The following is a 26,652-nucleotide window of genomic DNA, read 5'->3' as shown; positions in this document are numbered from 1 at the left end:
TTTATAACTTGTGTAACATGTGACGTAAAAATATAATTATGCCGTGCTCACATCCTTATTTTTTATGTGGTTGTTGGCCACTTTGGCCGTTACTATCTATTTGATGTTTACTGTATTATACACATTATTTACTGTCCGTAAATAATGTAACTTTATTTATGACAACACAATGCGGAATTTAATATCCAAACTATTAAACTTAAAATCTAATAGCGTTATTCATAAACGGCTGCTAACTTAATCAGTTGATCATCGTCGTTTGTCCCTATCGGTCGTTATGCCATAGAGAGGGACAAACGACGATCATCAGCTAATTAACTTAGCAGACGTTTATGAATAACGCCGTTATTCTATAAAAAAGTAAAACTAATCTTTAAAAAAAAATGCCCTAAAGAAAGTTTCTCAGGGCGATCAGTTGGAAATATATTTATCCTTCTCACACACACGTTGATGAATATAATGCACAGACATTATTCTTTCTTACGATGGCTTATCCACCGTGTCATAGTATTGAAACAGTATAAACTTGAAATGGCTAAAGTGCCGTCGAACGAACGTTATCGACCTGAAACGGGGTTAATTAAACATGTCCAGTCAACTGCATTGTGCAAACACCCCGTGTGTTTCTAAGGACCGTCGGTATGAAGCTTTATTTTACTAGCCCAGCTACTGTCATACTAAAACGTATTTATCATTGCTTACTGCAGACTTCAGTAAATATGTTTTTGCGTATTTTCAATGCATCTTTAGCCTTGCTTAGAATTCCAAGGAAGTCTATAGAATTTGGTGGATATATTGAGTTCCGTATTCTTTACAGTAAAAGCACCATTTTACCGTAAATACCTATGTCCTGAATATCTTCTACCGATTTACGAAAATAAATGGTATTTTCAATGCAAAATTACATAAATACATGTTTTCGGGACAAGTTGTAAGTTATTGATCTTTTTTTTTTCAAATCTAACGAAAATAATACGAATTCCCGAAATATTTAGCCATTGTGAAAGACATATTTTTTTGGTACGGATCCCTAAAAATAAGTATTGATTACAAAAAAAGCCACTGCTGTGTAATAAGTTTTTGAACCTTAAAACGATGAGGTTGAATCTGTATTGCTAATATCTTTTGTACATTGCTCCGAAGCAATTGCTTTTTAATTAAACGGAATCTTTAATTTTTCCAAAAATTCTAATACTTCCCTCTCTAGCTCAACAATGTCAGTCTGCTTAAACTACCCATAAAAACATTACCCATCATCCGGCCCTCAGCAAACACTAGCAAAAAAAACCACTCACATTACCTCCCCTAGAACAATGATTACAGTAATAAATTTACCAGCACAATCTTGTCTAGTGTATGAGAATTCGGCCATTTTCTGGCAATAACAAATGACGGTGGCGCCCAGCTGATTAATCGTTTATTGTTTGCTTTTTCGCTCTCGCAGACAAATTAATCACGTGGATGCACATATATTTGGCGATACAGTGTGTAAGGCCTGAGTGGACGCTCGAAGCGGAGCGTTCGGCGGGGCGTGCAGCGTGGCGTCGGGCTCACAAGTTATTTCAGCGGCGTTTACTAAGGCCGCTCCTATACGTTTGCATTTGGCGCGCGGCGTGCATGTTAAACAAATGCAAACGTATAGAAGCGGCCATAGTGCACGCTGCTCAAATTACTCCTGACCCCGACGCCACGCTGCACGCCCCGCCGAACGCTCCGCTTCGAGCGTCCACTCAGGCCTTACAGCGGTGATATTACAAGGTATATCATTTGGTACATCCTGTTCGCGGCGATATTGAGGTATATTTGGTGATGACATATTACGAGCATGAGGGGCGTTGTTTTTCTGTCTCTTCATATTTGTGTGCTTACGTTTTATTGGCTGTAGACGTTTATTTCTATAATATTGTTGGGGTGATGAAGACTTGAGTATTATTCATCCCTCTTTAAAGGAAAAAATATGGATATCTAATACATAATATACAAATGTATTTAAATAGGCGGAAATATGTATGCACCATTGACTCGATTTTTATACTATGTATGATGATTGATGAGTGAGCGTTAGGTCTGGATACAACTACCAAAGTTTGGTCATTATTTTACCTACCTTTAAATTTTCCACGGTATCGCTTGCGTCCAGGGGTGTCACACCCGCGCTGGCGTCTGTTGAAAAACTTGGACACTTGTTTTTGGAGAGCAACATAGATATATAAGCCTTTCTCAAAGAGTTACAGAGAAATACGCTGAAATTTAAACACCGATATTGAACACAAGTCAACTAAATCGGATCTCAAGTATCCACAAGTCAAAGGGGAATAAAGCGGCGGTTTTCACCGCGGTCACGCCGACGGCCCTATTATTCTCACTTGTCGTGAGATACATTTTCTTGGCACATACAACGAGTGGCGATTTAGCTTTGTCGGGCTAGGGCTGCCAACGCTGGTTTACAAATGTACTTAGACGACCTGAGTGAAAAGCTAACAAGGAAACGTTGGTGGCACGTTTACAAAGTAGGGAATTGTGAGAGACACCAAAATGTGCTTTAAAATGTTTTAGGATCCGTTTATCCTTCTACTATCCTAAGATACCTGTATCTCATTAAATTCCCTACTATATAATAGTGTCATTTTAACGTCACTCACTTTACCTACTTTTATATTCGAATGAGATCCGCTGCAATGGATATCAAATAGAGATCTATTTTTAAAAGTTTAATGCTGTTGTTTCGAGATTTTGACTTATTTTCTTATTCCTACATATGAATTTTATTGTCCTTGTCACAATTATATCGTCTAAGTTTTTGCAATCACACAATGGTGTCCCAGTTTAACTCTCTAAGTTAGGGAGTGCTCCCGGTACTGGTCGTCTATACAAATACAGTACCGGAACCGGGAATTCCCGGTTCTCGCCATACAAACTCAGTACCGGGAGCATTCCCTACTCCAAGTCGACATCAAACATTTAACGAAGTGGTAGCCCTACCAACTTCAACGGCCAACTTATCCGCGCAAGTGCTTTGGCAATTTAAACTTTATCCCCTCGAGTTACAACTCCCCGGGACGCACGAACGCGTTGTTTTTGCTGCAATCTTGAGAGGAATGCAAAGTGCAAGGATGCCTTACAAAGGAACTTGGGATTACCCTAACGTTTTTAAATTTTCAATGAGAATTACACATTCTTTGTCTGCCTGGAGTGTTAAACGTCACAATGCTCTTTAGGATTTGATGGTGGATATTTGAGCTTTTATGAACGTCGCTCTCAGGTAGAAAATCTAATATCCAAGGCATCTGATGCCAAGGTGTAATGTAATAAGGTGACATTCGAATGTTCCTAGTTGCGACATTACTGCTGCGGTTTTGACACGGGCGCTGTATCTGTCTATTTTCTTGATAAACTTAGTGTTGGGTTGACCATCACAGTCTCAGCAGTATTGCGGGGGTGAAAGTCACTCATTTTACCATGAAAATTGGAAAACATCCTCAGATAAGTTACTCGCAAAATTTTAAGTAAGCAGACGGCAATCATCATCTTCCTCGCGTTGTTCCGGCATTTTGCCACGGCTCATGGGAGCCTGGGGTCCGCTTGGCAACTAATCCCAGGAATTGGCGTGGGCACTAGTTTTTACGAAAGCGACTGCCATCTGACCTTCCAACCCAGAGGATAAACTAGGCCCGTATTGGGATTAGTCCGGTTTCCTCACGATGTTTTCCTTCACCGAAAAGCGACTGGTAAATATCAAATGATATTTCGTACATAAGTTCCGAAAAACTCATTGGTACGAGCCGGGGTTTGAACCCGCGACCTCCGGATTGCAAGTCGCACGCTCTTACCGCTAGGACACCAGCCGCAATAACAGACGCAGCAGACGGCAATATAGTTTCTATTTATATATGATTTCCTTTTAGCTGAGTACTCTGCATACAAGCCTGTAAAACGCGAACGAACAAATTAATTTTTTATACTTACCTAGTCATCTTCTTAATGTTTTCCACAAGATGTTTTAATGAGGCCATCAGGGACAAGACGGTGTACGGTAGTCACTATAATAATAATTTACCTTTGCTAGGATTACTTTCGCGTCGTCTATAAAAGCTGCAAAACTGTTACTTTTAAACTATACCCACCGCGATTTCTCGTTAATATTCATCATGAGCATAACAACCCAGCAAGTTGACGGCGCTTGATAACGCTGGCGTTGCAAGTGTCTATAGGCTACGGTGTCCGCTTGCCATCAGGTTGCCCGTGCGGTGAACATGAACTTAATTAGAACTTAGTCATGCTTGTTGCAAAATTACCTCCGACGTTACGACTATCAACGTCGGAGATTTTTTTTTAGTTATTAAGAATGTTCAAAGTGACCATTATAAGAAATCTTCAATTCAAGCCTCATTGCCACCTCATAGTCCTAAAAATTCTGCCTTAGCAAAAATCCAAAACGTTATAGGGTGGTAGTTTTTTCCCTTATTGTTTGCTTGAGTTCTGTCCTGGTTTTATGAAATATAGATATAGACTTATATCGACCGGGATATGAACCGTGATTACCTTTTGTATCTCGGTCGATATAAGTCTAGTGAAACTACCGTGAATCATTCAAAACTGTTTATGTAACAAATTTTTTTTATAAAACTTAAATTCTAAATGACAACAACTTTTGGTGACACCCCTAACCTCTTAACACCTCTCAACAGGCATGCAGTCCCGGTACCAAGTGTCGGCCATGGAGCAAGTGACCGAGGTGGGCGCGAACGGAGCCGTGCTCCGCATAGAGCCGGTGCGCGCGCAGCGCGACGACGCCACCTATGAGTGCGTTGCGGAGAACGGCGTTGGTGACGCCGTAACCGCTGTCGCTACGCTTACGGTGTTTGAAGGTTAGTTTACAATTAAGGACTCTCAACTATTTGAAACGGGTTTACTTACGTTTTAAGTCGATTAATGTTTAGATACGATTTTGAGGATCTTGGACTAGGAGCACCGGCTAAACCATCTTTTCTTCTAGTGCCAATTCTGTCGGTCGGTCGGCTGTCATTGGCTATAAAGACTTTGAATGGGGTATTTATTTAAACCACCTAATTTAGAATAGCTAATCTATTCTTAATTTACGAGTTAGAGACTGTTCGGAAAGAGAAGAGTCATGGATTGTATTGAGCCCCATACATTCCACGACTCTTCTCTTTCCGCACAGACTATAGCATGTTTTCGGTATAGACAAGACTTCAAACAAAACCGCGCGAATTAACGTTCGGACAGTTTCATAATATATGTACTGACAATCTTGAGAGTCATGAGCAATTTAAAAATCTGTTATTTGGATATCAAATACCGAAATATGTACTATACACCGACTACTAAGACTAGACACCGACGCTCAAAATACGCTAGTGTGGGCTCCATAAGGTACAACACAACCGAAGTTTGACGCGCGATTTTTGACCACCACACACATAGCAAAGGTTAAACAAGACATGAAACACCAAACAAGACATTTTCCCTAGACGGAAAACAGTCGATAAAACCGTTTGCGCCTCACTCTAGCTCCAGCGTATGAGTGTCAATATGCACTTTAGGGCATCAATATGCAATATGCGACGACGCTCAAAGTTGGAAAGCGCGCTTTATGTCTTTTCATATTGTTGACATTGTAGCACTGCGGCATTGATATTCAGTGTCTTGGCTTCAAGATTTAGTATAATCTTGAATGTTATAATGCGGGGACTTTTTGTACGCTTATATAAATTGCTAGCGACCCGCCCCGGATTCGCACGGGTTAACAAATTATGCATAAACCTTCCTCTTGAGTCACTCTATCTATTTAAAAAAACCGCATCAAAATCCGTTGCGTAGTTTTAAAGATCTAAGCATACAGAGAGACAGGTAATTCGCAACTCGTGTCGATTTAAAACACTCACTTCGGTCGTGTCGCGGTCTTATCGCTAAAGAGCGATTTCTTCCAGACAACCTTTACCATTAATGACACAACACTAGACTTACATTATATCAAATCAAAACATCTAATGATCAAGACGTTAAAGGGCTTGCTCAGATAGTTTTGCACATCTTGACCGCACTCAAATATCTGATGGCGATTGTCGAAGACATTTCTTTTGTTTTAATTCAATCGATCCTCACAATAAAAAGGATCAATTGACCGCCCTGAAAAAACCAAGGCACTTTGTGTAACTCAGTACTAAATAAAGCATCCTTTACGTGATCCCGAATAAATCCCGATGCAACTGAGTTGCTTTATCGACCAAAGATCGCCCACATCTACACATGGTCGATATCAAAGATATATATCCTTTATGTACCTTATTACAACCCAATAAGGTGCAAAATAGTAGGTTAGATGTCGACTCTAGCTATAAAGAACTTAAAGTAAAGGATTGTACGAAAGGTTTGTTCCCATTGCGGCTTAGCACCACGACCCCGCTGAACACAGATCACACTTAATAGACGCAGCATACAAGACTGGTCGCCATTTAAATATTTTGAGCATTTTGGCTCTTAAATATTAAATTAACTGAGCGTGCAACGTCATATCAGGCATCGTAAACGTTAATGTAGAGGCATTAACTCATATCATTAGTTACATCTACGACGTAGATTTTACGTTTGTTTACGACTTGTACTCTTTCTATATTAACTTGTGTAGGATGCAACTGAGTGGTGCGATACATATATGTGCGGTAACCAGCGACCGCAAGCACTCGTACGTTTTTCGTGTTAACGGCTAACTCAAATAAAAATATTGAATATTGTTTGTTATATAAAATTAGTTAGTTGATATATAAATACAAAAACTTACTCGTACTTACGTGTAAATTCTTCTCAAAATGCTGAGAAAGCGATATAGGGACTGGTAATATTTAATGATTTGGCGAACATATTGAGCTTTACGGATTTGATTCACATAGCTACCATATAAGGCAAAAGCGTTGCGTAAGCGACAATCTCGTGAAATGCCCCAAGCAAGATGCGCCCCAACTTCAGCAGCTGTACGACGTAAATCGAGGAAATACGGAGTCTATCGGTCACAATCTCCGGCAACCACATAAAACTGCCCCGCTGACACTATGATCCCTTGGAAAATAACTCGCGGCCGAAGACAAGCCTTTCAATAAATAAGCATTAAAACGCCCTCGGACGACGCTCGCCCGATAATGAGCCTTCTAAATTGCAACTAACGACATCTAGTGAGGTGGCAACGGGAATGTTCCCGCGGTAAGGCCTACAGTCCGCCTGACGCTAAGCGGTTACCGTTGCCTGCGGATGCATGAAAAACCCTGGTTTTCTGATGTTTTACTGGCATCAGGGATATGTATACCATGCATAAAGGCATACATTTTTTCTTAATGCTTATAGTTATTCACTGTTAGAAGGTGATATTTATCTAAGTTGCTTAAAATTTATTGTTTATGCTTATTTTATGTATTAGGTATACTTTGATTATGGATTGTTATGATCAAATGCCAAACGTCAGCAAAAGATCAGCTTTCTTGCAAAGCCTTATTACGTTTTACGTTTACAGATAATATTTAAAATTCCCCAACATTCCCCCGAGGAACGGTTACGTCACTAAACCACACTGCGAAATAACACAGCGACAATTTCCTTTGTAAATGAGAAGAATTATTGTTCGTCTTAACTCCTCGATTTAGGGTTCTGCAGTCACATAATTGACGGGTAAATCGTGATAATTATGTCATATTTCAAGTCGGCGCCGCTGGTATATTTGCGGAATTACGGGAATTTGGCTCCTACACGGTGCTTGTAGAGTAACTCCCATAGATTCCTCATTATGAAGCGTATTGCAATTTTGTTTTTTTTTTTTATACAATTATGTTTACACGGCATTACAGTAAAAATACCAATGCGCCGAGAAACGCTTACAAAATATTTCATTACAAGAAAAATATAACACAAGGTAGGTACAAGATACAACATACACAGGAAGAACAGAAATAACAAATCACATCACATAACATATTATTACCTATACACCGACTGTGGAAGGCCTGTCATCAATAAGTGACGCCTTCTTATGAGCTGTTTATAGAAATTTTTTTTTTTCAAAAAGTTAAAAATTAATATTGCATGTACAGTTTTAGAGTCGTAAACGTAATTGTAATACGTTTTAATTATAATTATATGAGTATTTAATTATTATTATTTTAGTTACTGTAAGTAAGTAAGTAGCTGTATGGTATTTATACATGTGTGATATTTATAATTTAGTGGGCACATAAATGAATGATGACTACTACCTACCCAGCTTACATACTTTTTAGTATAACTGACTTATACTAGTCAGTAATTTAATGTATTTGTTGTTTTATTTTAATAACAAAACTTCCGTGAGACAAAGACATATTAAATATATTAAAAACGGGTCACTCACGACTTTTTCGACTTAAAATACGTGAGTGACCCGTTTTTAATATATTAAATTTGTTGTTTTATTAATCAAAAATAGCAAAGTAGACTAGGGACCGAAAGTATAGCATTTTTATTTGTACTAGAACTGTAGAGATTTATCTCTATTTGGAAAAATGGCAAGTACTTATGGCACGTTGCTATACGCGCGACAGATATCAAATAGTATGCAAAATTTGGTACCTAAAAGCTCACATTTTGCTGAAACTTACATTGTCATTACTTTACTTTCTCCGAGCACACACATTACAAATATTGTTGCATCTAGTGTGCAAGTGATCTATGCGGGTGTTTAAGAGGATGGCTCGTAATTAAGGTAACTTTAATGAGTTATGAATATTCATATTGAATTATCGCAATGCGAATGTACATGAGCTTATTATAATTATCCAGATAATTACTTCTGCAAACAGTACCTTTAGTGTGCGATTGGAATGGATTGAGGAAAATGACATCAAGAAATATTTAATAATAGTTATACAAATATAAATTACAAATACCTACTCTTTATTGTTATCTGTTTTACAAGAAGGCGGTGCAAAATCGTCGTTTAACCCCTCATGCTAATATTTGACGGCATCCTAGCCTACATACGATAAAATGCAACTTTTTTTACCAGTTTTTGAAGAATAAAGAGATCTAGCTACGTAGGTATTACGAGGTGGTGCTGGTGAGCGGTGAAATGGTTGTTTGTTTTACAAGGGGCAAAGTTGTTGTTTAACCGCTCGTGCTAATATTATATCCGTGTAAGCGAAAGATTCCAAAATGTAACCCCGGGCGTAGCGAGTGGTTCGAAAAGTGGGATCTTGAGCATTGCGGGGGTGTCAAGGCACGAGGGTTAACAAATTTTGCCACCGGAACACAAAATCTCTTTAGAACATTTTAAAACTCATCTGGATAAACGCTATTAAATATTAATCATTCAAAATCATCACTTAAAGGTCAATAGGGATGATGACACATGTTGAATTTTATAACAAAATCTAGTAAAATAGATAGCAAACGAGCAATTTATCACAATAATGTGGATATTAAAATAAAATATTGAAAAATTACAAAAATACAGGACCTGAAAGTTTCAAAATTTTTTTTTAACTTCCAAAAACGATAAAAGTACACATTTACATTTCATCCAAAAAAATATTGTATAGCAACTATACACCGTGTTTTTATTGAATTCCGTTAACTTCGGGGTATGGTTAAGTACGTTTAAGAGAACTAAATGGCATAGTTCATTAAAAAAAAAATTTTTTTGCTTTTTTTACAAAAAAAAAATAAGTTTAAAAACTAATTAAATGTAGCATATAGCGTTGTTGTAATACGGGCATTACATTTAACTCAATCAAACAATTGAAATCTATGACATATCAATGTCATTTCGAACATCGATCGACCGAGATTGTACTTAAGTTTAGTAGCAAATGTATGAACTCATTCTAAACACTAATCAATATGTAAATCGGCCCTAAGGTGTACACGCTTGTAGAGGCCTAATAAGAAAAAAATAAATTATTGATTATCTCCGAAATGGAGTTAATTAGAATATCGGTGTCTTTGAGAAAGTTACTTGATTTAAGCTCAGGAATGCACCCTTGAAATTAACGGAAATCAAAAAAAACACGGTGTATACATAAACGCAATATTTCACCGACAAAAACGCAATTTTCATGTTTTGTCCATACTACAAGATGAGCTCCCAGAGACCTTGACGTCCGTTCCCTTGTCGTTTTGTATAGGGCGTTTCGCGAGTGAAGTGCGACTGTCGGCCTTTGACTACAATTTCTGACTTTTGTGTTACTTTAATGCAATGGGTCCCATGTAGACATTTGATCCTAAAAACAAACCCGATCGATTGATACCATAAATGAAAATTAGTCATGTAGCCTATTCTACCAGCCAGCCAACTCAGAATTAGCATCAAATTACTTTTCCACTCTCATGGATTTTTATAGCAGCATATTATTATTTGCAGCATACTCTAAATATGTTTATTCAGTATCGTAGTATTTACGTTTATTATAATATAATACAACTTCCTCGTATTGATAAAAAGTTCCGAAGAAAAACTCATTAGCATCTCTCACCCGTCAAATTATTTATAATTTATTCGTAAACTTTACTTTTGCACGTGTCTTGTTAAATATTGTTATAATACTTAAATTTCTTGACTTAATAGGGCTGGGTCATTTCAAGTTTTCTGTGAAACGAAACATTACTGTATTCAGCCAGAAACTGTTTTGGATAACTGTTCTGTATGAGCTTAATAGCTCATACAGAACACGTCGTCCGTCGTCGTTTTACGTCTTAATAGACGTAAAGTATTTTTTTCAAATCGTGTGCGGTTTTTAATTTTTTCATACCTTTCCGAGCTGCAGTTTTGAAAAAATATTTTAATTAAGGTAAACGTACAGGTCCTCGACGCGGTACCAGTACATGTCATATTGAAACTTAAGTCATTGTCAATAGAGGTGACAGCAGCAGGTTGCCATCTATTAGGCATTTGCATGTCTAGCACTGGTAGTTTACCTTACACCGAACGCAAACACAAGGCGACTTGCTACATGAAGCTGTTTTTGACGTTTCTCGGTTTCACTCGTTTAGGTAAGTTTGTTAACTTTTCTTCTTTCTCGTTCCCTCATTATTTAAACTTTATTTATTTATTTAAACTTTTTTGCACAAAGAAAGAAAAATGTACAAATGGCGGATTTAATGCCAAAAGGCATTCTCTACCAGTCAACCATTGGGTCAAACAGAGACATAAATGTTGGTTGTTGGTTGGTTGGTGCATTGCCGCAGAACGCGACCACATGTAGGTAGTTTATCTTCATTTTGTGCGGTCATAATCTCAAACATGGCCCCAGCACGTTGCAATTAATTCGCCCTAAAATTGTATCCTCCTAATGGACCAAGGTCCTACCAGTACTTCTTCAGTTCGATGAAATTTAAACCATATTCAATTAGAACAGAGTTGCGTTTCTTTTGTTTCGTTATATTTTCAAATTTCAGTGGCAAATTTTGGGTTTTGCATTTGTATGACTGGGCCTTTAGGAGGATATTAATTAAACGCACTTTTTAAATGGTTTGTTTCTCAACATGCTTTAAACACGACTTAGCCATTTAGGAATCCTTTGGTTAAAAAAATAATAATAACAGTTTTTGCAAACCGTTACTGAATTACGCTCTGTTTAGCAACGTTGAACTTAATATTATTACGTACAGTTGTTGCCTCAAAGTTAAGGGAGAGTAAATAATACACCGGGCGGACGTCGACTTATTTTTATTGCACTTTAATATTTCAAAGCTTTTTACATCGGCTACTTGGTTTTATTAAGGCTTTTCTTACTAAGAGGCGCGGTATGAAATGAGAAACATTTTTGTTTAATCATATTTTGGGTGTGGCTTAAATGTTTAAGAGTCGTAGTAAGTAGGTAGGTATTACAGAGATGATTATCTTGATATGAAACGGAATTTGAAGGTGGTGTATTCAGATTGTAATACCCAGTGATCGTTAATTTTCCAGCAATTTTGGTGCAGCATAGTAAAAATATAGGATTTTCTTCAATTTTTTTCTAGGGAGAGGATTGGTTAAGGTTATAATTACTGTTATCAACCCTAATTATCTATTCCACCTAGAGTAGGGCATACAGATGCTTTTAACCAACAATGCTGCACCAAAATTGCTGGAAAATTAGCGTTCACTGGTAATAACAGGTTATGAATTTAATCTATATTTGTTATGGATATGACCTGTCAGTGCCAAAAGTTTCTTCAACCAGAAACGTCACTTTTATCACTGACAGGTTATATTAATAATATATCTAAATTAAATTCATTATATTTTATTACAATTAGAATAAGCCTGCTGGTCAATAAAAGCAGGGCCGAACCGCTTAACATGACAATGCGTTCTATGTTCAAAATTTGAGACCCAAGCATACGCAGATAAATATGAAAAATGGGTTTCCGGTTGACCGGGTTCCATGATGGCGGGTTCCGGTTTCCGGGTGGCTGTCAGCCGATTTAGTTTGACTCATTTGACACCGCATTTGTCCGGTTTGGTCCATTAATTTATGTTAGAATCTGACAGATGGTCCATAAATGCAGATAAATATCTAAATATTATTAGTTTCTGTTTCTGCACACGACTTCGTCTGCTTGGAATAATGATGATTGATAAAAACTATCCTATGTCCTTCCTTCCCCTCAAACTATCTCCATACCAAATTTCATCTAAATTAGTTCAAAGGTTAAAATATGGAAAGGTAACAGACAGACAGAGCTACTTTCACATTTATAATATTAGCAGGGATTTCAAAGTTTTATTCCTGATACCATTATAATTCGTAAACGTCTACGCGTCTTAATCACTATCCAAAATTATAACCATAAAGCGTTGGACAGAATTACAAACCCTATTGAAAACACGAGACATTTACCCGTAGGCGCACTCATTAATATTACCCAGCAAACTTACAAGATACATGGAAATTGATTATTTACAAGAAGTTCGCAAGCTAGTTATCTTTATCCACCTGAAGCCGTTAGTTGGCGAACAAGTTACCCGATACTTTTGCTTACCCTGGCAAGTTTGGAGTTGCGGTCTGTAGGTTGGTGGGTTTCGATCGGTCTACAGGCTGTTGAGTTTAGATAGGGGAATGAGGACACGTTAGAAACCGTTAGAGATGGCTAAACTTGTTCTTATTTAGGGTTTTTAGGGTCTTCGTACTCTTCGTAGTTCCAAGTCACAATTTGAAGAAGCTAAGAGGTAGTCCACAATAACTCTGCACATACTTGGCCAGCGACAGAGGGAGGGACACACAATAAACGTGTCATAAACGTCAAATTCATTTAAAAATTTATATGTGCCTGCCACACTTTCTCATTGAAATGTCAGTGCAAATAACTTTTAAGGCGGGATTCCACCAGTGTGCGGCACTGTGCGCCACAAGCATTTTTGTACTGAATATGCTTGTGCCGCACAGTGCCGCTCACTGGTGGAATACCGCCTTTAGACGAGCTGTAGTAAGTTACTACAGCTCGTCTAAAGGCGGTATTCCACTAGTTAGTAGTTACTACTAGTAACACACAATTGAACATCGGTGAACCTTCAATCTTTTCAATAAAACTGATGAATTGTCAGTATATATTACCCTTACAGGGTGTCATGTACCTACCATCCTCAAATCGTAACACCTAATGTAACATGAACATGACTGCAATATAATAAAGAATAAAAGAATATATAGTAGTGACTATAGGTATGGTACATACAACTACTATTTAAACTGTTTATACGACAACGGTTTCACTCACTTGAATTTTTAGTCGCTATTAGCGACATGTTTCGGGCCCTTCGGGGGTCCATCCTCAGGCTCGAGTGCTCGCGGCGACTGCAACTCGTGCACTGATCGTGACTGAGTGAAACCGTTGTCGTATAAACAGGTTAAAATATGTCTCACGAAAGTTTAATATCGATAACTACTATTTATTTGAAGAGCAAAATATTTATATAGGTAACGTTGCACACAATACTTCCCGACTAGGCCTAGTGACCCATCTGGGTTGGAAGGTGAGACCGCAGTCGTTTTCGTAAACACTTTTCCTGCTTTTTTTTTCTTTGAGTTCTTTGAACGACCTCAGGCTCTCTGACCCAAAAAAAATAGCGACCGCGCTAGGAATAGTATTATATATATATATATATAGGATTTACACGATTATCATAATCTAAGCCATCAATGCGATTATACGAATGCATTAATGTACCTACTAGTATTAGTAATCATGCCTTAGTAATTAGATCTAATGTCCATACCGTATTAGTATGGATACGAGGGCTAGCTACGTGCTGAACTGTACGTGCCGTATCACGAGCAAATGTGCGCACCCTGTACAATTAAACTAGTAATAAGGCAATAACGCAGTTACGTACTCTGTTTTGTTTACTCACATCAGTAAGTACTTAAGTAGTGTTAAGTGTTCTCGTACGGATAGTTCGGGTCTATCGACGTGATAGTGTGATAAGTGGATAACGACAGTGTCTGATATAGGAGGCAAACGAGGTGAGGAATCGCCTGATGGGAAGCAAATACCGTCGCCCATGGACGCATGTGACATCAAAAGGGTTACAAGTGCGTTGCCGGTCCATAACATGGGAGTACGCTGTTTTCTTGAAGGTTTGAAAGTCGTATCGGTCCGGAAACACCGCAGACGATAGGTAGTTCATTCCGCAGTTTAGCTATGTGCTTATCTTATCACGTGGATACCACTATCAAACGTTAGCTGTTCTGTTTAGACACGTACCGGTGACACAGCATATTATATAATATTATATACTATATATTATTATGCATACGGCACAGTTCCAGAGATCCTGTTCTAAGAGTGTTCACATTCCACAGTCACGTAAACCACTACGACCATCATATCGAGATCACCTTCCGCCATTATCAGTCGGATGAAGTCACGCCGACAAAGTTTTGATTGGTTATCGCTGATCCGATTACTCGAAAAGTTATATATACTGACAGTCGCTATGCTAATGGGGTTTACTACGGGAGTGCGATACACGCTTGTGCGAAGTATTGTTAGTGCGACGTATGATTAGACGATGTACGATTGTAAGACATGACATTTGTGGGAACTATTATTCGTGCGAAACATTATTAGGCGATGTGCCGTTTGAGTAAATCATCGTTTGTGCGAAATATTATGTAGGTAGGTTAGGTTCGTTAGGTAGCTTCAGATGCCCGAAGGGCAAAGCGCCCAGAAATAGGAGCCCCGCGAAGCGGCGGTCAGGAGTTGGAAGAAGACTGGGATATCGTTTTGTTTCACTCACTTTCTTACCGTTTAGATAGTGTATTGTCATTAGGACCTATTAGGATCCGTAATGCGACTTTTTCTTCTCCACGTCTCCAGGCCGCGTAGCGAACATTCAAATCGCTTACGCTCAGTAGCGATCGAAATGCAACTGTCACTGTCGCACTAATATGGAGAAGTGATACAGAGACAAAGCGTTTTGTTGTCGTTAATAAATCGTTTAGTATCGAAAATACATTCATCATCGTCGTTTAGATTTGAACCTGGACCCATCAGCTTAGTAAACAAAACCACTAATCTAAGCTGAGTTGCATATTAAAGAGTTACACAATTTAAATACTTGGGACACATCCTGTGTGAAAATTTGAAAGATGACCTAGACATTGAAAGGGAAAGGAGGGCGTTGGCGGTGCGGAGTAACATGTTGGCCCGTAGATTTGCTCGCTGTTCGAAACAAGTCAAAATTACCCTTTTCAAGGCGTACTGTCAAGTATTTTACACGAGCAGTCTATGGGTCAACTATACTCAAAAGGCATACAACGCCCTCCGAATCTAATATAACGACGCCTTCAGGATGCTGTTGGGACTGCCCCGTTACTGCAGCGCTTCAGCGATGTTCGCCGCGGAACGAACTGATGACTTCTATGCCATCCGGCGTAAACGAATAGCGTCTCTGTTGTATCGGGTGCGGGGCAGTCACAATAGTATACTTAAGGTCATAGCAGAGAGGGTGGATTGCACCTTCTTGAAATTTTGGGTCAATATAATAGTAATTAAATAGTTATTTAGTGTAGTAGTAGTTAAGTAATTAACGTAGTCATAAGCCAAACTAACAATTCTATGGATAAATTATTATCTGAATTAAAGAATTAATAATAATAATATTAATACTTTATTTTAAAAATAGATGTGACGATCGAAGGCTTTTAGTGAACACTTCACCTACAACTTCGACCTACTTACTCACATCGGAGACAACTTGTAATCTCACTGTCTCAATTTGCATCTTATACAAATCTGTATAAGGCTTAATTTCGAAAAACACGCGTTTACGATACGCGGCATACGCTAACAGTCTATTAGGATTATGGCTCGAGCCAAACTGCCACTAATATCTATTATTGTAAATCAAGCTTATGAATATCGCTGTAAGCCAGCCAGTATTGATCTGATTTACGGTATGAGTCGATTTCGTTTTGTTGGTCGAATTGCCTAAAGCATGCAGGTAATGAATTTGCAGTATTATGGACAAAGATCTAACACGAGTTAAGTAGGTAAAGGTATGGACCCGTTTTTATTATCAAACAAATTAATTCCGTTTTGCCTTTAGGCATAGGTCTAAACACAAGTTTAACTTAAGGAAATAAAAACAGCCCAAGAGAGTGTGAGGCCACGCATAATGCAGGGTTCCTTATCTTCATACAGTATTAAAAAGCCATACAAGCAAAAGCGTGACACTGGCATCCTTTTAAATATGTTCTTAGAAAGTTGTAGTTAAGCTACTTATTTTTGCCTATTTTTTTTCCAAATTTTTGTACGCCTTTGTCCAAAGTTAGAGGAGCGAAAAACAGGTTTCATAGAAATTTTTAAAAGCTCCTAACTCTTATAATAAAGTTAAAATCTTTTACTCATAGCTATGATTAAAATACATCAAATTGTGTAAAAAAATATTTTCCATAATGTCAATATCCAGCAGGAAAGGACTACGTTTGTATGGAGAATCGACCGTCCCCTATCCCCTTAAGAAACTCTCACGGAGATAAAACTCTTTTTAGCATGACTACGCTCCGGGACGGGCAATTTCTACTCCGTTACGTAGCAAACTGCATTTTATCTGTTCGCCTTTGAACCGTCTTCGGTGTCAATAGCCAGCCAATAAAATGTGGCTAGGAGCGAGTCATGCGAGCCTAAACGTTGTATATGAAGCTTTACTATCTAGTACAGCCGCCATCAGATATATCGGAGCGGTCTAGGCGCTCACAAATATCTGAACACGGCTCTATTGTCAAGGCGTTAGAGTGCGTGTTCAGATATTGTGAACACCTTGGCCGCTCCGATATATCTGATGGCGACTGTACACACAGCAACGCTCTTTACTGTCCATCGGTGGACCTTATGCCGTTTGTAATAAGGATTACGAACTGTCAGTTAACAGTGCGGGCGATGGTACCTACCTACGGGTGTCATTCTGAATCCCTAACAACGTTTGTCCTAAAGTCACTTGCCCTAACTGGTTTGTCCTAATGGGCACATGCCATAACGATCAATTGTCATAACGATTATTTTCCATAATGTACGGTTCTGAAAAATGGTTAGGTTTTAGAACTTGCTGCCACAAAAGTGGGTTAGGTTAGGGTTCAACTGCGACCCTCGCAAAAAAGAAAATATGCATAATAACATTAGGATAAGTAATCAATATTAGGATAACCAAAGTTAGGGTTTTTAGTGTTAGGACAACTGATCATTATGACAAACAATATTAGGGAATGCATCGACAGGAGAAAAGACTTTAGGGATTTAGATATAGATCCCCTACCTACCTATACGGGTATATTAGGGATTAATTTATCCACAGTTCTATTTTTACTAAGTTCTGCCCGTAACTTCATCTGCGTCAAAATGATGATATCCATAACAAAAAATACCTATGCTTTATCCTTCTCCGGGACACAAACTACGAGTTGGTATCTACCTAAATATCAAAGTTCATTCTATGTAAATTGGTTGAGTGGTTTAGTCGGAAAGAGCTAATAGACAGACAGACATAGTTTAAAGCATTTATAATATGAAAATGGAGATGAAAGTTTAAAACTCGATTTGAGTTATGTATTTTTTTTCCACTTTTAGTAACATGTATTAATATCACTAAATAATTGTATATTTTTTTATTTAAATTCTGAACTAATAGTAGCGTCTCGCAAAATACACCATGTTCCAAAGTTTATGAAAATATATCTTATAATTTTCGAGTAAAATATGGCTATGACATACGGACAGACAGACGGACGAACAGACCGACATAACGAAACCGGGTTCCGATTTTGCCATTTTGACTACGGAACCCTAAAAATATATAAACTGCGTTGCTAGTGACAACCATGGCGTATGAACAATACAAATTAACCACTTTACGATCGTAATCACTGAACCAGCTCGTTATTACCCGCAGAATTATTGAAATCGGCCAACTACGTCGGAAATGCAGTTTTCACGGTTTTTGCGGTGCTGATACTTATCGGTTTATTAATTAAGGTAGATATTTTCGTTTTAATGCTACCTACTTCATCGGTTGAATGCTACAAACTGAAAACTGCTACTTTCACTGCCGTATGTCACACACACACACACGTACGCACGCACGCACGCACGCACGCACGCACGCACGCACGCACGCACGCACGCGCACACACACACACACACACACACACACACACACACACACACACAATCATAAAATCCATTTTATAGTGTCTTTTTATTGAAAAATAAGTCGCGGCAAATACCTATGTAACAATTCTTATTAATGCTTCAATATACGATTACTTATTTACAGTCCTGCTTTCATAAGTAATAGTTAGTGATTTTTAAAAAGCGTTTTTCAATAGAGAATATTACGCGAAACTCTGCGCAGGGGGCGCCACTCCTACATTAAGTCACAATCTAAGGGTCTACCGCAAACGAAAGTCGAAAATTTTGTTATCTAATCTCTCTATCACTCTTGCATATTCGAGCGATAAAGAGGCAGATATATAGCTGAGTTTCGATTTCGCGTTTACCGATAAACAATCCGGCTTGATGTATCAATTTCATATTTGATTATCTGTGAAAACTTGTCAAAAACAGTTTAAGGTACAGTATGTAAAAGTTACTCTATGGTATACTTAAGTCACTAGTGCTGCACTCTGGCGGCAAAACATTGCAGTAATACTCCCTATTAAAAGACACATCAAGATCGCGTATCTTATAGCTACCCGAATGACATTGCTTTATGAATAATAAACAACATATGGCTTTCAAGCTGTCAAAAACGTAACTGAGGTAAATTTCAATGCGGCTTAGCTTTTTTAACGCTAACAGCTTTTAAAAACAACATGGCTCCTTTATAGAAGCTCAATGGTTATTCGTGTGTGTGTAATGTATCAATAGGCAAATAGAGTTTCGAAATAACATTTGCAGCATGCAGTTCTCAGACGTTTATTTCCGACGTTTAAACGTACATTCGCTGTTGCGTCGCTGCCGAGTGCCGCCATCTTGGAAAATGGAATTCTTATGTTTACGTTCTAGTGAGACAGCTTTCTGGTTATTCACTCGAACCTTCTTATTTACTTTATTGTTTTAAATAATGTTGAGAAACTTGCTCGTCTGTTTGTGACGTGAAACTATCGAAGCATAATTTTCAAATACATATTTGAGAAGAGTTTACTCGGCATGCATGATAGTCGTTGTATAAAATACAAAAATCTTGCATTCTAAGATTAACTTTTTACACACTTTTATTTAGCTTCACCGCGTTAATTTGTATATGCGTTTCAAATCTTGTAACTTAAATTTGAACGACTTTTCGGTGTCGGATTGAGCGGAAATTTGGCATGGTTTAGTAACTTCTATAATAATGCAATAATATGCTAACATGGAGCTGAACTGATGATGCAGTCGAAAGATAGCCGAAGTAACTCTTCGATGGAAAAACCATAATATAGTAAGTATGTATAACACTGCTCTAGTTTTGAAAGGCCGGGCCGCCTCGGATCCAAGTCGTCAATATGACACGCTACGTTACGTTGTTAAAACTTCATAAACGTGTTTCGCGCTCGAAGGGACACTAGTCAAAAGTTCTCACACTCGACATAAAAAAAGTATTTCGTACAGTAATAAGTTTACAGAAGTTTATCCAATATTTCGTGAAAGTACCGGCGCGCGAAACGTGGCGAGATATGCTAAGAGGCGAGTTTAGTTGAAAAGTTGCGGGATCGATACGCTTAGGGTAGTGTTGGACAGAACTCGAGTCTCACGAGTTATACATTTTAAAAATCCAACTTAATATTAAGAGAATGAGCGCTTAAATAATTTTTATATTAAAAATTTACTGCTATAGTATGTAGAATAATGATATACAATTGTAAAAAAAACCGGCCAAGTGCGAGTCGGAATCGCGCACGAAGGGTTCCGTACCATTACGCAAAAAACGGCCAAAAAATCACGTTTTTTATCTTTAAGCCCCATTTAAATATTTAATATCTGGGTGACCGAGCTTCGCTCGGAAAACACATAAAATCTCGAAAATGCGCGTTTTCTCAGAGATAAGACCTAGCTAAATCGATTTTTCGCCCCCGAAAACCCCCATATAGCAAATTTCATCGAAATCGTTAGAGCCGTTTCCGAGATCCCCGAAATATATATATAAATAAATAAATAAATATATAAATAAACAAGAATTGCTCGTTTAAAGGTATTAGATTTTGTTTTGTTTTTAGTATTTGTTGTTATAGCGGCAACAGAATAACATCATCTGCGAAAATATCAACTGTCTAGTTATCTCGGTTCATGAGATACAGCCAGACGGACAGTTGAGTTGTAGTAATAGAGGGTCCCGTTTTTACCCTTTGGGTACGGAACCCTAATAATGAAAATTAGACATATGTTTTCGTGATTTTTTTCTATAGAGTCAACTTTAACCTAGGCATAAGGTTTTGGTTGGCGTCGGCCATTGCAGATGTACGGACAAGTACGAGCGAAAATCTCGATAATTGTATGACATCATTTAAATGTCATTCTAATGTCAGTATCCGTTCGAATTGACCTGTGAGTCTAGTTTCCATGTGGATCTTATCGGGGTGTTTTCCCTTAATTAAAACTTGTAAAAAATGTATATCTTCATCATTTCCTCGCGTTGGCCCGGCCTTTTGCCATGGCTCATGGGAGCCTGAGGTCCTCTTGGCAACATATTTCAGGAATTGTCGGATCGTTTTTACGAAAGCGACTGCCATCTGACCTTCCAACCCAGAGGGGAAACTAGGCCTTATTGGGATTAGTCCGGTTTCCTGACGATGTTTTCCTTCACCGAAAATCTACGGGTAAATATCATCGGGTTTGAACCCGCGACCTCCGGATTTGCATTAGCCCCCTCTTTCCAGGAAACCAGAGTCCGCTTTGCCAACACTATCGTGCACAGTTTGTCGGTAACTTTTAGTTATATTTAGTTTACTTAGAAAACTGTCTTGAGGCTTAATTTTGTGATAAATCCCTAGTGAATTTATTTCGCTACTAGAGGTAAAAGAAACTAAAGTTTGGCGCCTCGAGAGTTGATAAGGATCGCTAATAGGTTGACCTTTGGGGAGTTTAGCTTTGCCCGGATTTTTTACATTTGCTAGAGCAATACAGTCGGCAGCAATGTCGCGCTGCAATACTGGCAGCAGCAATGCTAATGTAGTCTGAACCCGAACGGTACAGTCAAGTGTAAAAATATGGGTGCACAACTGCACAGTGCACACTTCATACTCAAAAATATGTCCCATAGCTCTTATGTCAGCGAATTAAGAACTAAGGCACATATTTTTGAGTAACTTATATGCCTCCAATTTTTACACTTGTCTGTACCTTAAATGTTTTTGACATTAAAGAGCCCTTGCTGAGGTTTATTTATTTATTTATTTAAACTTTATTGCACAATACAAGAAAGTACAAATGGCGGACTTAATGCCATAAGGCATTCTCTACCGGTCAACCATTGGGCCAAACAGAAACTTACAACTTGAGGATTAGTCGCAGAATAGTTTTTGAAATGAATTAAAATAATTAACATATACTTTTTTTGTGTCAGGTGTTCTTTAATATTGTTTTTACTCTCGTACTTTTATTTGTCATTTAAAGGGTCGTGCACACACCTTTAAACCCCTATCGTATAGTTGTATTTGTGCATACACGCAGTATCTTTTTGGCACTTTTACGATACTTCGTGTAATCACCACTTAAAAAATATTGTATGAAATACATTGTTGCCAACCTAATTTTAATTGTCATCTCTGACAGATGAGTGAACCATAGACATGTTTTTTTTTTTCATTTCATTCATTCTTTTCCCGCCCGTACCCTCCATTTTTGCTACTTCTTGAATTAAAAATATTTGTTAAATTTACAATTTTATTTCAAAGTAAGTAAGTGCTTGGTCGTAGAAAAAGTATTGTATGAAAAATACTCGTGGCGTCTTTATTAACAATTTAAAGACGCCACTCGCCTTTTTGACCTCTCTTAAACAACGGTTGATAAAATACATACTCTATCTACTTATTTAGATATAAAGTCACATTTACCGCAATTATTATTCCGAGTCCAGAACTATGAAAGCCATGGATTGGTCGCAGCCGCGCCCACCTGGCGATGGCGTCCTAATCTGAATATAAATTATCCATAATTAAAGAGGACTTGGACATGCGGGGAATAAATGCGACCACTTGAAACAAAGCCGGGAGTGGAGCGTCGACCAAGAGCGGTAGCGGGTTTTTATTCTCTACTAGCGACCCGCCCCGGCTTCGCACGGGTAGTTCAACGAATTTACACAAAACCTTTACAAATTATACACCAAACCTCCCTCAAGAATCACTCAATTAATAGGTGAAAACCACATGAAAATCCGTACAGTAGTTTTTGAGTTTATCGCGGACGATACAGACAGACAGACGCGTCAGGGGACTTTGTTTTATAATATGTATATTTATATTGAAGATTTATGTTTGTCTATAGTTGTTTTTTTTTCTATGATAACATAATTATTAAAATACTCGCGTAGCCGGTAATCTCAATCTTCTAAATGAATAAATAAAACAGTTATATGTAGATACATGATACTCACAGAAAACACAGCAAAGGACCTTGCAACATGAAACATACAATTTTCAAGTTGTTCTGTAACTAAAATGGCAAAAACGGAACCCTTATTTTTTCATCATGTCCGTCCGTCCGTCTGTCCGTCCGTCTCTCTGCCGGTATGGCACAGCCATTTTTCTCAAAAACTAAGAAATATTTAAATCAAATTTACCGTTACAATATGGTTGTAGTTAGAGATTGACAGAGTATACTTACCTACTTTATAGTTAAAAAATAAATATAATAAAAAAAATTGAGTGATGGGGATCACAAACTGAAAAAAAAACAGTCAAAATCAACGTATATGGGCTTACTTACATCATTCGATTAGTCTTTATCTAACTCCAGATTATTAATACTAAAACCCCAAGAAACCAGCATGATGATTTCATTTTTGGACCACTTCTTTCTATCTTTCTTTCTTTTTAACTTTCTTTTCAGCTTCAATTGCTGAAAACTTGGCCAAGTCCAAAACAAGAAACAAAACACGCACTCGACCCACGTTCGAACAGTATTGTAAAACTATAACTGCTACACTCGTGCGGAGTTCCAACGGGAGGCATGCACGCGGTCGCGCCGGCGTCCAATAATATTAATAACAAAACTTTATAACTATAGTGGCTTTCCTAACTTTGTCTGATCTATTGACTTAGCTGCAAGGCAGAGTTTGTGACCACCGGACGAGGAAGCACAATGCGACTAATTTGAAAACACGTTTGCAAAGGGGTGCCAACATACCGTAAACAATCTTCGTTATTTAATCGTTACAATACTTACAATAAATCAATCTTGTAATAATACGTTAAAGCCAAAAACTGCGTAATTATAAAACTTATTTTGAAATACCGGCCACCTATTTAGCCTAGTTGTTAACAAGCTTTTATTAGGTCGACCTGTATGTAACTATGTAATGGAATCTAAGGTAACTAATTTAACCATCTTCCAAGGATCGTAGCGTCATGAAAATTGGCAGCTGTATGTAGTTCTGATGACAATACAATAATATGATACTGTCGAACTGATCCGATGATGGAGACAGGAGGTGGCCATAGGAACTCTGTGATGAAACAACGGAACCTAATTGTGTTAGGGGTTTTTAGAATTGTCTCGATGAGTATTAGTTGTCTGTCGTAAGAAAAGTACAGTCAGCGATAAAAGCTTGTACCAAAAATGAAATTTTTGCCAAAAACTTATTAGTGACTAAACAGAAGGTCCCGGGTTAAAATCCTGGTAAGGACATTAATTTGTGTGCTCTTCACAGATATTGGTTTCTGAGATATGGCTAATTTCAATGTATTTAAACATTTATCTATATCTATTTGTTACATATACTTACAGTGCCAGCCACTTGAATAGCCTCACTCACCAAAATTAATATTTCTCATAGTAATATAAAAAGGAGATATACATTAAACATTAAATATGAAATAAAACAAGAAGCCTTGTAGTAGTAAATAAAATATTTATTGTTATCTAATCAAAGTTTTAAGAAATAACGTCAAACAAATAATTGACCCTTCCACTTAAATAGCCTCACATGCTAAAAGATACTGTTTAGTTATTAAAACTCTTTCGTTTAATATTTCGTATACCTTCCATTAGACCTTATTAATTCGAAAATACGTTTAGGTAGTGATTCATATAAAGAATGTATGTCATTAACGTCCACAGAATCCCAAACAGTGTAAATAGCTTGAATCAGTTCTTCTTTATTACTAAACTGTCTTCCGTTGTAATAAACTTGCCGAGAAAGCCAACCCCAGGCATTTTCCATGATCAGGGGACAAGGATGGCCAATCTAGAACCAATCTGGTTTTCTTCAAACCACTTTGTAACTATGGCTGACGTGTGTATGGGAGCATTATCATGCTGAAAAAACATTTTTTTTTCTACCTATTACTTTACTGATCTTACTTTTTGTTTCTTTTAATAAATTTAAATACTTTTCAGCATTTAGTCTTCCGTCTACCACAATTAAATCAACAGTACCATAGCAAGAAATTGCTCCCCAAACCATCACCGATCCGAGAGTTGAATGATGACGTGATAGTACTTTCGGTTCTTTCCTTAGGTCATGAAAATAATATTTAAATCCATCTGGACCATCTAGATTAAACTTTTTCTCATCACTAAAAATCACATTTCGCCACTCGGTTTTCCAGCACATGTACTTTTTAGCAAAAGACAATCGACCTGCCACATGTTGTTCGCGCAAAGGAGGTTTACTCATGATTTTTTTCGTTTGAGGTGGGATGATGTTCTAATAATCCGTCGAACTGTAGAGAGAGATGCTCTAGTATTTATTTCACTAGCTATTTGCCTGGCGGTCTTGGTGGAATTTGAAGCAGAGCGTAAAATAAGTCGACGTTCACAATCTGTAGTGGCAAATTTTGTGCGTCCTTTATACTGGTGGCCGTAATTTTCCTTATTTTTAACATAATTATTAATAACTTTAGGGCTGCGACCTATTTTTTTAGCTATCTCACGATGGGATAATTTTAGAGTTAAATAAAAATTAACCTTTTCAATTTCTAAACTTGTAAGTTTTTACCACGTCCCATAGTCACAAAAACACTGTGTTTATCGCGTTACTGCAGGTACTTAATATAATGCCATCTGTATTATCCAATCATAATAAAATAAATTTGAAAGCGAAACTTAAATGCACGGTTTGGACGATTATGTTACACTGAGCAGGCGCGGATCCAGCCCTCAAAAAAGGTTGTGGTCACAGCAACCCAAAAATCTTCAAGTACGAGTCAGGTGTCGAACTCGCTCATGAACAATCATCACTCTTGAACGACCATCCCGATCTCAATAGACCGTGATGACATCACAAGTCTATTAGGGGGGTACCTAATGATTCTCCGAGCAATTTTTCGCAGATTATCGATTCACAGACTACGTTTTGCCGAACATCTAACTTTTAGACGACATTTTCTAGTTTGTGTTCACATACCGTTCAATTCGCTTTTGTGTTAATTAGCAGAACAATTATTGTAAGAATTTCATTTGGCAGAGTAATCTTCTCGTTTAAGGAACTTTTAGTCGTGATTTTTTTGCCGTTTCTTGCGTAAACCTTCGTGCGCAACTGCGAGTGCGAAAAATTAAAAAGAAAAAAAAACTAAATGCAAATATTTTCAGAATTGCTTTATTAGGGTTAGATATGAGGATATTAGCTATAATTTGAGGTATATTTTACAAAATAATATTAAACGGTACTGTATCTGGAGAAGCCCAAACTTGGTATGGTTTGAAAATTATTTTTATTATAATTTAAAAATATGACTGAAATGTAATAATGTGATATATTTTTAGAATTGGCTCAGAAAGCCCTTTCGTTTAATACCACACACGATAGGTTTCTAAACAATGTTTTTTTAAATTCCATACAAAAAACAAGATGACGTCATAACTCCTCTCGTTTTTTTTTATTTGTTGGTGCTTCGGGTCAAATTGTTTCAAATGTTCTAAAGATCAATCGTACCGATTTTCATACCATTAACACCATTTGCAGCATTTTACTGATTTTCGCGGTGTACC

The 26,652-nt window shown here is 37.6% G+C and overlaps 1 protein-coding gene across 5 annotated transcripts in view; it reads left to right on the top strand.

Annotated features, from left to right (window-relative positions):
• The window catches only part of LOC134652059 (tyrosine-protein phosphatase Lar), a 633,608-nt gene that overhangs the window by 501,438 nt on the left and 105,518 nt on the right, over nucleotides 1–26,652 (top strand). For all 5 annotated transcript variants that reach the window (XM_063507207.1, XM_063507209.1, XM_063507205.1 and 2 more), the window contains one exon: nucleotides 4,689–4,868. In XM_063507207.1, coding sequence (XP_063363277.1) covers nucleotides 4,689–4,868 — 180 coding nt within the window. The remainder of the gene's footprint in view (nucleotides 1–4,688; nucleotides 4,869–26,652) is intronic.

Source organism: Cydia amplana, chromosome 11 (assembly GCF_948474715.1).
Source record: "Cydia amplana chromosome 11, ilCydAmpl1.1, whole genome shotgun sequence".
Taxonomy (NCBI): Eukaryota; Metazoa; Arthropoda; class Insecta; order Lepidoptera; family Tortricidae; genus Cydia; species Cydia amplana.
The sequence above is the reverse complement of the archived record's forward strand: the minus strand, read 5'-3'. Positions and strand labels throughout refer to the sequence as shown.